Raw genomic sequence first — 12,804 nt, forward strand, 5'->3', positions numbered from 1 at the left:
AAAGAAGAGAAAAACACTTAAACGTTCAAAGTCACGACCATTAAAAAAAACCCCACTGTAACCTATCACAACGGCATACTAGCCCTGATCACAAGCTGCAGTGAATGAACGTGTGGTCCGTGCACTGTGCACAGTTGATTTTTCTTTATACATGTACAGAGTATGAAAAGTACGCAGACGGAGAGTGATTTCAGCAAAGCGTACTTTATTCTATCTGGAACAAGACGACTTTGGCCGACTCTCAGGCCGGCTTATATCCCCCGAGAAACCGCCACCCAAAACACACCCCTACTTCCCTATAGGTTATTTACAGTGGCCGAGAGTCCCATAGGCTCTCACCCGGGAACCTAGCCCCCTGATTGGAGTGGGCTGGGATCCGCATAGTCTCTTGGAGCGAAGCTCGACGTTTGTTTCTGGACTTGTCTGGACTGGATACATTACAGAGTAATTCTCATGTTATGGTCAGTTCGTGTACATCTAAGATTGCCAACCTCCAGGCGGTGGCTGGAGATATCCTGGAATGGCAACTGATCTCTAAGCAAATAGAGACTAGTTCCCCTAGAGATAATGTCTTCTTTGGAAGGTGGAGTCTGTGGCCTTATACCCCACTGAAGTCCCTCCCCCATCCCTTGATCTCCTCAAGCTCCACCCCCCCCCAAAAAAATCTCCAGGTATTTCCCACGTCAGAGCTGGCAACCCAACACACAGCTCAGTGTCTGCTTTTAAACCCCAGGTCCTTCCAAGTGCTGGTCCCTCTTTCTCCTCACAAACAAGACCTGTTCAGGGTGTTCCGTGTGTCCAGCGTCCCGTGTGAACAGGGCTATCGGGGCATGCACCGAGGCTCTGAGGCTGCCTTCTGTGACCTGGTTTCGATTTAGTTTTGAAACATGTGGCCGTGCTGTCCTTCGGGTGTCCTGGGCCTCTCCTCCTGTAAAGCCGCCACCGTGTCGCCTCCTCGAACGTCAGCTGTGGCTTTTGTCTCATGCTGAAGGTCTTGCACAGTCCGGATCCTGGGGCTGCTTCGACGAGTTCAACCGCATTGACTTGCCGGTGCTGTCGGTCGCGGCCCAGCAGATCGCCATTGTTCTGACCTGCAAGAAGGAGCGCAGGAAGAACTTCATTTTTACGGATGGTGATAATGTGGAGATGAATCCAGAATTTGGACTCTTTTTGACAATGGTAAGCACTTTGATATTTGGCACTCCACTGAAACGGCTGGCCTTTGTCACCTGGGTGGATGGAGGGGGTGAAATATGTGCCCTGGTTGAATCTTGCCTGGAAGACACACTCTCTGGCCAGGCGGCTCAGTCCTCCTGCTCAAGGCAGCTTGGAATATATTGAAAGCACAAAGCAATAAACACAACCAGGAAGCAGATTAAAGCGGCATTAGAGCATCATTATATTAAAACTGTTCAATTGTAAATCAGAAAGAAAATTAGCAGCAGAAAAACCAAAGCAAAGCATAAATGGGTCATCGGGACAGTACCACTCCAGGATTGTTCCATCTACAGACTCCCAGTCTGCTTCCAAGCTCAACTCAAGGTGCTGATATTCACCTTTAAAACTCTCAGTGTCTCGTAGCCAACATACCTCAAGGATTTCCTTCTCCATATGAACCTACCTGTCCACTCTGGTCATCTTTGGAGGCCCTGCTTTGGGTGTCCTGGCCATCTGAGCCTAGATGGGTAACAACCCGAGAATGCGCCTTCTTCGTCGTGGTGCCAAAACTTAGGAAGTTGTCCCCAGGAATCAATCAATCTCTCTCTCTCTCTCTCTCTCTCTCTCTCTCTCTCTCTCTCTCTCTCATTGTCTTCCAGCAGCAGATGACGGCTTTTGTTTGGTGTACCTCCGGTGACTCTTATGGGCCCTCTTCCCTGGTTGTGTTGTTATGTGGACTTGTATATTTGTATGTTTTATTGCCATGGCTCAGGATGCCTCAGTTTCATCATATCTTGAAAGCTAAGCAGGGTTGGCCCAGGTTAGTATTCGGGTGGGAGACCACCCAGGACGGCCAGCATTGCTGTGCAGAGGTAGGCAGTGGGGCAAACCACCTCTGACGGTCTCTTGCCTTGAAGACCCTACAGGATCACCATAAGTCAGCTGTGATCTAACAGCACTTTCCATTAAAACCATGTTTTTATTGAAATATATATATATATCTCCTTATTCTATTTTCCAGAGGTTTTTTTTCTGTGCGGATACTTATTTCCACCAACAGGGGGCTCACTCTCATAATGAGCATCCAGTCCATTCAGTCCATCCAGCTCATTAGAACACTTTGTTACAGAGGAGTTCTGACACTTCTTGCTGGGAGAAGGTCTAGTTAAATCATTTAGAGGGGTGGGAATCATGATTAAATTTTGCACTTGGAAGAAGACAGAACTTTCCAGAGGAATCAGTATTCTTTTTTGGTTTAAATGAGGCGCTCACTGATTTACCAGAAAACCTTCTAAAAAGTCTCTGGGTTAGGATGTTCGCTGCCTTGGGGGCCCAGTTGGGTGGAAAGGTGGCATAGAAATTGAAAAGTACGCAGACGGAGAGTGATTTCAGCTAAGCATACTTTATTCGATCAGGAACAAGACGACTTTGGCCGGCTCGCAGGCCGGCTTATATTCCCCATGAAACCGCCACCGAAAACACCCCCACACACACTTCCCAATAGGTTATTTACAGTGGCCGAGAGTTATGTAGGCTCTTGGCCGGGAACCTAGTCCCCTGATTGGTGCGGGCTAGGATCCGCATAGTCCATTGTCTCTTTGAGCAAAGCTCGAAGGTTGTGCTTGACCGCGTGGAGCCCAAGCTGGCCACGCGGTCTGAACTGGATTACAGAAATGTTTTAAATACATAAATATAGAATCCATAAAACGGGTAGTTAAATAAAAGGAAAGTGAAAATGGCCAGGAAAACCAAAGCATATGAAGCATGGCGCCATTCTGATTTTATGGAAAGGGAGAGGAGGCTGTTGCATCTGCTCCATTGTTGTATGTTTTCATAGCCAGTCTTCAGGCGCAGTAGAAGACTGTTTCTGAGGATATGCACGATCTGAGATTCAGATTCTGGAACAGTCAAGGGCTGGTGGATGCCTGGTTCAGGGCAGAGCATTTAACTTGAACCAATTTAATTGCTTACCAGTCAATATCCTCGAGTTGGTTTGTGGAGTGGGACCTTGGAGCCATGCATGAGGTATCATAATTTTAGACCAGGCAGATTCCATTAGTGAAAATAATGCTGTTTATTGCAGCTGAGGTGCTTTTTTGGGTTTAAAATGGCACTTCCCTTGTTCCACTGTATACTATGTTATGTAAGTTTGCCAGTGATGAGACCCGTATGAATGTCCGCTCAATGAATCTCTCTCTCCACTCAGAACCCTGGGTATGCTGGCCGCCAAGAGCTACCCGAAAACCTGAAGATCAACTTCCGTTCAGTGGCAATGATGGTCCCAGATCGACAGATCATCATCCGCGTCAAACTGGCTAGCTGCGGCTTCATTGATAATATTGTGCTTGCAAGGAAATTCTTCACTCTGTACAAGCTCTGCGAAGAACAATTATCCAAACAGGTAAGGGTGGTGCAGTCGTGTCTCATGAAGAGATTCACACCGCCGTTCTCAGCCGACCGACATCCTTCTCAGCTGGTTTGACTAACATTGTCTTAGAGAGGTGTAAATTTGCTTAGTATTGCACTGTCTGTCGGTCAGCTAAAGAACCAGAAATCTTCCTAGATGCTGTAGTCAGCCGTATAAATGCGCCTGATAATGTTGGTAGTGTTATTTAGCACCTGCTGGGTTCAGTCTCTCTCCTGGTCATCTTGATTCATGAGGAAGAACATACATTCAGGGCCATGACTCATTCTTGAGCTGGTAGTGGAGCTTTTTTTATCTATAGGCTGAAGTAAGCAATGTATACTATGGCATTCCCCATGTGTGGCAGAACGTGCCTGCTCTGCCTGCAGGCCCTGTTGCACCTTGCCTTCTTAGGGGATCCCACCTCCCTGGAAGGGCTTTTCTTCCACTCTTGGATAGCCCACCCCCACCCCCACATGCCCTTTTTCAAGGAATTGTCCACTGGGAGGGGCAGGACTCCCAGCATCATTTCCAAGCTATGAGGCCTTGCCTCTGTGTCTCCCACTGCCCAGTGCTGGTGCATCCCTAGAGGAATAGCCACTTGCCAGCTGCCAGCCTTCCTCTTCCTGGTTCTCCTTTTAAAACAGTGTGTCCAAGACGGTGGAGATCCATGTGGTACAGAGAACCACTCCCAGCATCTGAAGTTATAAAGTATCAAAAAGAATATGTTGGGGCAGGACTTCAATCACGTACTGACCAGGAGCCCTTACCAGCTTCTTCCGGACCTCTTGCTCTTAAATTAACTCTAATTTACTATTTCTAAACAAACTTGACTTAAAATACGCTGCCTAAAGCTTTTAAGGGTAAAAAAAATCAAAAGAAAGCCAGGAGAGCTCCTTTGTTAAAGGAATTTTTTGCATCGGCTGAATTCGCCAGTACCTCTTCAGCTTCTTCAGGTGATGGTGACTCTCTCCTCACAACAGAGTTATTATTAGAGGTGTTGGGGAAACAGCTGATGGAAGGGATGGGGGGAGGAGCAGTCAGCAAGTTCGGCTGTAAGGGGCTCGGGAGGGTCTCTGCTTCTGACCTCTGTTATGTTTTGGGGTGCCTGGGATGAAAGCTTCCCCTCAGTTCAAGGCATTTTGGGGGCTCAGGTGGAAGATCCACCCAGCTTCCCACTCACTGGCAGGGGGCATGATCTACCCGGCCCCCCCTCCCTGCCTCGTCCCCCTCCTTAGCGCACCCCGAGCTGCGCCTTCATCAAGCTGAGAAGTTTCCAAACTTCGGAGGGTGGAAAAGCAAAGCGGCCCGGAGGACTGCAGAGCCGGCTTCCTCCTTCCCGCTGCTGCGAGCGAGCCTGTTTGCCTTTCCCCGCCCACTGGCCGCACGACTGCACCTGGGTGGGATCAGGCCTTTTTGGGCTGCGCCTTCTCCTCCCTGGAGCGCCGGCTGGCACCGAGATCTGTGCCCAAACAGATCGGTGCCTGGCACTGGGTGACTCCAAGGGAGTGGACTTTCCATCCGATGGGGACGCCAGCTTCTCGTGTAGTCTCACCCAGGCCCGAGGATCCTCCCTTTACCGCTAGGCTATCTCCCTCAGTCCCGGCTACTCAGGCCCCGTGCGCCAGAATCTAGGGGGTGCACCCTGAACATAGGCAGTCCAACTTGGCCCTGGGGGGAGGGTTAAAGGAAAAAAGATGATGGCCCCAACCCTCCTTTTGCCTCTTACTATGGAGTTTCGACTTCTTAAACGAGGCAGGGAGGGGGGCAGACCTCGGAAGGGCCCAGGGAAGCGGAGGAGGAGGTGGGCAAACAACTTACCTTCCTTCTTCTGCGTCCTCGTGGCACTGACTGAGGTCTGCTGAGAGCAGGGGGCGGGGCTTGGTCATGTGACCACCCCGCCCCCTGTGCTCTTCACTCCCGGAGCTACGTACCGGAGAGCTCCGGCTCCATCCGACCCCTGCTTCCTTATATAGAGACAAACAACTGGTCTAAATGATGTTTTGAAACTGCACTGTGTCACATCATGTATTCATTACTACATGTTATAAGTGAGAGGAGGAACAATTTGATACGTAGTTCCTGTTTTTAGGGCCAGGCCCATGTCCTTCCTTATGTTTAATTTTACCCAGAGACTGATGTCCAATTCTGGACCAATCTCCATTGACATACAATATGCACAAGCCGCTGGAATTACTGATGAAAACACAAGGGTGACTTTTTTCTATTATTAACATAAAATATGAGCTCCTGTAATTTCCCAGCCTAAAAACCTTTGGCCTCTTGTTAGGTGCACTACGATTTCGGGCTCAGGAATATATTGTCTGTGTTGCGGACCTTGGGAGCAGCCAAAAGATCCAACCCGGATGACACGGAGTCCACTATCGTGATGCGGGTCTTGAGAGACATGAATCTTTCCAAGCTGGTAAGCTCTGAGGAGATGCGTCCTATGGCAGCTGAGTCTTGTGGTGTGCTTGCAGAAATGATTAGCATCAAAATGTCAGTGTCTTCTAGGCAGTTTTCCTTTGACTGAACTTCTGCTTCCAGAATTACTTCTGAGGTAAGTCATTGCTGATTCTACTGTTTACTTAAATAAAATGTGGAAGTGGTCTTCCTTGTTCCGCTTCGTTATCTGTTATATCCATTTTCTGTTGATCACCTGGAGTTCTGTCTGAGGCGGATGGGCTATGCCTTTCCCTGCCTGCTCTGGAGCCCCTTCACGGGGCATCATTCGCTGTGTCCTCATCTCCATCCCTCTTGGTTGTCTGAGTGCCGCCTTGTCTCTCCACCTTTTTTCTTCTCCCCCCGTTATACCTGCTATCCAAACCAGTCCTGAAGTTTAGTTTTTACCTATGAAAAGCCCGTCCCCATAGGCATGTTGGTGTGTTTCTGCTGATGCAAGCTGCAGAGCTGCAAGTTGCCGCTCTTGACAACACCTAGGCAATGAATGTACTGGGGGCTGTCTTCCCGTAGCCTCTGGCTCGGCTTCCCAGGGTGGCCAGGGTCCTCAGAATAGCCACCTTCAGTCCTGGTAGCCTTCGACCAGTGGTGCTCGCTGCGCTGTAGGGAGGCATGCAACTTCTGCATTCCCCTGGTGGTGGCTGTTTTGAGGACCCGGCCCCCTTTCCCGAAGGACGGGTGGGGTGGGAGGTGCTGCATGGGGTGATGGGTGCTCAGAAGAGCTGCAGGTGGCATGTCAAAGAATCGCGTGGCTCCTGAGTAAACACTGCTGTCCTAGATCAACCTTCCCTGCCTACTTCATACTCTTCCTTAAATGCTTTTCAGTCATTATCAGTGTAACAGGACTCCTTTGCTACGAGCTTCCAGTCCTGACTTGGGTAGCACTCCCAAGCCCTCTCAGTTCTGTGCGATCCACCACCGTGTTCCTCACCCTGATTGCCTCGGCTGCCTCTTCCTTGCTCTGCCGCCCTCTCTTTCCTATCAGTATTCCCTTCTGCTCCCTCCAGGCTGCTGAGGTGGGAAGCTGTGCTCTGTCTTCTGCCAGCACCGCAGTGGAAAACGCACGTCTGTCTGTCAGTTGAAGCTCTTCTCTCTGTCGTCTGGAATGGTGCCGGATTCCAACAGCGCAGCCTGCCCAGGAATCCTATTGTAAATAAGCATTACTGAATTACAGAAATTAACTGTTCTGTTGCACTTTTTTTTTGTCATTCTTGGTAGATTGATGAAGATGAACCCTTATTCTTGAGTCTGATTGAAGACTTATTCCCCAGCATACAGCTTGACAAAGCCGGCTATCCAGAGCTGGAGGCTGCCATTAGCAAGCAGGTAACGCCACAATGTCTTTTACAAGGCCCCATTTCTGCAGCTTGACAAAGAAACTTGCTGGTGGACTAACCCTTGAAAGGCGGCATCGGTTTCATTTTCTCACTTAAAAGATGCAGTGAGAAAATGAAGTCAGAACAATAGACAAAAATATGAGTGATACAGGGGATTTTTTTACTTTATTTTACAAGTGAATATGCCCAGTATACACAATATATGTACACGAAACAATACAAAAAGTAAATTTTGAAATCCAGAACGTTTATGCTAGGAGAGGAAACAGCCTCTATCTGTGGTAGTGGCGTTTTCCTTTTCCCCTTAGGTAGTTCAGAAAGTGGATTCTAAAAATCTTTGTTATTGGGTTATGAGGTTTGTGTTTCAGTAACAGTCCGAACAGTGAGTCCTCAGCAGTAGCCACTTGTTCAGTGGGAGCTTGTGACGTTCCGCAATTTGGTTGCCTACAAAGGTGACAACCCTTAAAACAATGAACAGTAATGTGGAATCATGAAATATCACTTTTTAGAATAGCAAAGGCAATTCTGATACCATTCTAGTTGAGGATCATCACTTACCGTAAAGGGGTGTTGCTGTTGTTGTTTGAAAGATGACTATTCTAACCTATGGCCATGGTCTGCCGAGTGAATGTAAAATGTTAATGTGTTGAAATATCAAACTGAGAGTTTGTGATGAGTATAGTTTGTGTGCTGGCCCAGACAAACGCAGGTTTACCTTGGGCCAGTCACTCTTCCTAACCTACACACAGGGTTATTGTGAAGATAGAAAGCTATGACTATGCCACCTTGTGCTCCTAGAAGGACATGGTATTTTATGATGTTATGATATTTTATGTGTAATTATTTTAGTTTTAATTGTATTATTTAACTGTTGTACACCACCCTGAGCCCATCTGGGGAGGGCGGTATATACCGTATTTTTTGGACCATAAGACGCACTTTTCCTTCCAAAAAAAGTGGGAGGAAAAGTGAGTGCGTCTTATGGACCGAAGGTTCAGAATATTTTCCCCCCTGTTTTCCTCCTTTAAAAACTAGGTGCGTCTTAAGGTCAGGTGCGTCTTATGGTCTGAAAAATACGGTAAATCCAAATAAATAAATAAGATGTTTTTATAGCTTTCTTAGCCCAGTTCAGCTTCAGTGACAGGTTATATGCCAATAAAGGTCTGTGTCTGTGTATGTGACAGGCAGGTTCAGAGCTCTGTCAGAAAGCTAGAATAACATCATAGAGGCCTAGGCTAGAGCCTTTCCCCTTGATGTGTTATCTTTCTAAATGCAGGGATGTGTTCAATAGGAGGTCACAGTCTCTTCCCCCTCACTTTGATGCAGCACTATACCAACACTCAGCCGTTGAATCCCAGAGCCGGGAGGCAACATCAGGGGAAGGCCTCGGCCTCTCTCTGCCCTGTTGTTGGCCCTCCAGAGGGACTGGCTGGCCCCTGTGTGAGACGGGAGGCTGGACCAGATGGACCCTCACTGGTCTGACCCAGCAGGGCTCTTCTGGTGTTCTTATGAAGGCCTCAGCCTCTTTGCCCTGTTGCTGGTCCTCCAGAGGGACTGGCTGGCCCCTGTGTGAGGCAGGATGCTGGACCAGATGGACCCTCACTGGTCTGACCCAGCAGGGCTCTTCCAATGTTCTTCTTAGGGGAAGGCCTCGGCCTCTCTGCCCTGTTGCTGGTCCTCCAGAGGAACTGGCTGGCCCCTGTGTGAGACGGGAGGCTGGACTGGATGGAGCCTCCCTGGTCTGATCCAGCAGGGCTCTTCTGAGGTTCTTATGAAGGCCTCGGCCTCTCTGCCCTGTAGCTGGCCCTCCAGAGGAACTGGCTGGCCCCTGTGTGAGACGGGAGGCTGGACTGGATGGACCCTCACTGGTCTGACCCAGCAGGGCTCTTCTGAGGTTCTTAATTCATCATGAGGCAGGTTCTTTCACCTTCATTCATACAGTGCATTGGGCTCTGGTCCATGATAGCTGACCCCACAATAACTTTGGAACTAGTCCTAAAGATTCATGTTGGGCTGTTTGTTAACTTGGCCAACAAATCTGGTCCACAAAGCCTGATGATGAAGAAGCAGTGATTTGATTCTTGGTGGTGATCATGACAGGTGGAAGGTGCCGGCTTGATCAACCACCCTCCCTGGAGACTGAAGGTCATCCAGCTGTTTGAAACGCAACGCGTGAGGCACGGCATGATGGCGCTTGGACCAAGTGGGGCAGGGAAGACGACGTGCATCCACACGCTGATGAAAGCCATGACAGGTTTGGAGGGCCAGCAAAATAATGCCCTTTCTATTAGGGCCAAACAGTGTTTAAGAGTTCCACATGATCAAAGGTTTTGACCCCGCGGTTTCCAGCTCCCTGAAACTATTGAACATTTCTCTCTTCCCTCCAGGCTTTCTCCTTTCTTAGTCTTGTCCCCAGTGGTTCCATTCATCACCATCTCCATAACTTTCACTCTGGCAACATCAGAGACACTATGTTGAAAGTTGCCAGATACATTTCTGCAGTTCTGAGACTTCAAAGTATTTAATTGTTATCTTGGAATGTAATTTACTTTTATTCTAATGTACTTGTAATAATTTTAATTTTGCCAATGACCTTTTTGGTTATAAATTGCTTAGCTCAGTGATCCACCAATTTATCCGGTATCAATGTCAGATTGACCAGCCTGTAATTTCCTGGAGTTACATTAGCTACCTTCCAGTCCTCAGGAATGGAGGCAGATTTTAATGAAAGAACAATTGATCTGAAGATGCCATCCTGGGTTTAGGATTCTTATGTGACTATGGAGACATCTCGGGGGGGGGATTTTAAATCATTAATTTGTCTTTCATAGCCTTCATTTAGCTAGTTTTCTTTAATATGTGTGTTATAAGTAATTTTCACAGTTCCAACTACAACCGGTTCAGATTAATGGGATTGAAAAATGTGGATGTTGAAATGTCACCCTGTGGCACGTGAAGTAGTAACAAAATGCTTTTAAAAATCATGACTTCTGCAGATTGTGGACAGCCCCACCGTGAAATGAGGATGAACCCCAAGGCCATCACAGCACCTCAGATGTTTGGACGTCTTGACGTTGCAACAAACGACTGGACAGACGGGGTTTTCTCCACGCTTTGGAGGAAAACGTTGAGGGCTAAGAAAGGTGCTCAGAATGCATCTTTGCTATATGAAGTCTCTGTGCCAAAAGAAGAAACCTCCAGCAGAGAATGTGTTTGCATTTAGGGTGCCTCGAAGCCCCCTGAAGTCCAGGGTTTCTGTCCATCTCTCCCACCAGTTCTTAAAAACCAGTCGACACAGTGATATATCTCAGTGGGCAAGGGGACTCTTGGGAGATTTGTGGGGAAGGAGAGGGAAGAAGCCTTAGACAGGGGCAGGAGTTTCCTTTGAGCAGAACCACCTACGTCAGGCGGCCAGCATTTCCACCCCTTCCTTATCGCTGGGGCTTATTTGGCTGAGTTTGATGATGGCGTCAGGCACACAGAGATGGTTATCGGGCTTGTTTATCGAATGCTGGGCTGAGCAACAGATGTCCTTTCACGTGCCACTAATGTCTGGCAGGTACCTGAGCCGATTCCTACTTGCTGGAAACAGGGCAGAAGGGGCAGGCTGGGCACGTGGGATCCGGCTGGAGAAGGAGCTTCTCTGAAGGAAGCCACTTCCCTCAGCCACTGCCTCTGGGGGTGGACGTGCCTGTCTACCGGACGCGCTTCCAGCCTGCCTTTTCTACAGAGGACTCAGGGCAGTGGATGTCGGTCTCCTCCCCCATCTTATCCTCACTACAACCCTGTGAGGTAGGTTAGGATGAGTTCACGAATTTCTGTTCCAAGGTCATGCAGTGAGTTTCATGCTATATTGGGAACAGGGGAAACTCTCTCCACACCTGCTTGCTTTCTACCTGTTCGACCTGCGTATTTGTAAACAGATACCACGGAACACCACCCATTTTCAGAATTTCCGTCCCTTGGTAGAGCCCTGTACTGCATAGCAATGTATGGAAGCTCCTATTACAACCAATGAAGTTCATTCCTACAGACGATATTGCCTAAATTCGTTTCTGTTTAGAACTTTCCACGTATGTTCAAGTGAGGACTGTTTTTTTCCAGCATGTTGGTGTTTCCTCTGTCAAGCGCAAGGGTCCTGCCACCACGGAGAGGGGATGTTTGCTCTGGGCTTATGGGAAGTGATCATTAGAAACCAAAGAAAGGTGTATGAGAATTTTGTGTCCAGGGCAGTGTTCCCTCTAAGCTGAGTTAGTGTGAGCTAGCTCACAGTTTGTTAGCCTCCGGCTCACACATTTTTGTCTTTGCTCAGGAAGGATGGCTCCGGAGTCAGCTAATTTATGCAGTAGCCAAATCGCTTGCTCGCAACTTTAATGCCAGGAACTCACAAAGTAGAATTTTTGCTCACAAAACTCCACAGCTTAGAGGGAGCATTGGTCCAGGGCATTGTGGTTTTTATTTGTGTGTCCCACCTATTCTCTAAGTACTTCAGTTTCACAGCAACCATTAGGCTGGGCGATAAGGGGGTTGGATTCAGTGGAGGTACTTTCCTCCAAAGGAAGGAGAATCCCCCTGATTCAAGGCTGTCGGAAGACTAGACCCTGCCCAGTGGCTTGTGGAAGGCATCTCGTGGCGCTTCAGGCCTGCAGATTTTGACGTGGGTTTTCCTCAGCCAAGCCTGGGACTCCCCACTTTGCCACACCGGATCTGTCTTGTCATCAGGTTTAACTCTGTGCAAAGATGTCAGAACGTTACAGGTGGTAGCGCAATCTTTGGTATGTTTTAAAATTCCCTTGAATGAAATGTGTTTCCCCCATCGATGGGTCATAGGAGAGCACATCTGGATAGTCCTCGATGGCCCCGTTGACGCAATTTGGATTGAGAACTTGAATTCAGTACTGGACGATAACAAAACATTAACACTTGCAAATGGAGACCGAATCCCTATGGCCCCGAACTGCAAGATCATCTTTGAGCCTCATAATATTGACAACGCATCCCCAGCGACCGTGTCGAGGAATGGAATGGTGTTCATGAGCTCCTCAGTCCTCGGCTGGAGCCCCATTCTTGAGGTAAGGAATGTCTGCATCTCGAGACCTTTCTGCTCACAGTGCCCAGGCCAGTTGCTTTCTGGCCTCTGATCTCTTCCGAAGGCATGCGTAGGAGGAAAAGGGAATACTCACAGCATCTCTCATTTAAATGGCTGTCAAGAACTGCATTATGCATTTTTTAAAAAGGTGGCTCTGCCATTGGCTTTCACAGGGGTTCTTGAGGAAACGATCTCCACAGGAAGTGGAGATTCTGCGCCAGCTGTATACCACGTCGTTCCCAGATGTGTACTGCTTCAGCATCCAGTCCTTGGAATACAAGACAGAGATGCTAGAGGCCTTTGTGATAATGCAGAGCATCAATATGCTGCAGGGCCTTATCCCTTGCAAGGTAAAG

General features: G+C 48.4%; 1 protein-coding gene across 1 annotated transcript in view; it reads left to right on the forward strand.

Annotated features, from left to right (window-relative positions):
- The window catches only part of DNAH5 (dynein, axonemal, heavy chain 5), a 187,207-nt gene that overhangs the window by 80,238 nt on the left and 94,165 nt on the right, over nt 1–12,804 (forward strand). Inside the window, exons 38-45 of the mRNA XM_015416182.1 lie at nt 992–1,179; nt 3,365–3,559; nt 5,853–5,987; nt 7,241–7,348; nt 9,460–9,613; nt 10,356–10,502; nt 12,190–12,431; nt 12,622–12,798. Of these exons, the coding sequence (XP_015271668.1) occupies nt 992–1,179; nt 3,365–3,559; nt 5,853–5,987; nt 7,241–7,348; nt 9,460–9,613; nt 10,356–10,502; nt 12,190–12,431; nt 12,622–12,798 (1,346 nt within the window). The remainder of the gene's footprint in view (nt 1–991; nt 1,180–3,364; nt 3,560–5,852; nt 5,988–7,240; nt 7,349–9,459; nt 9,614–10,355; nt 10,503–12,189; nt 12,432–12,621; nt 12,799–12,804) is intronic.

This window comes from Gekko japonicus, unplaced genomic scaffold (genome assembly GCF_001447785.1).
Source record: "Gekko japonicus isolate JY-2015 unplaced genomic scaffold, Gekko_japonicus_V1.1 scaffold502, whole genome shotgun sequence".
In the NCBI taxonomy this organism is placed as follows: Eukaryota; Metazoa; Chordata; class Lepidosauria; order Squamata; family Gekkonidae; genus Gekko; species Gekko japonicus.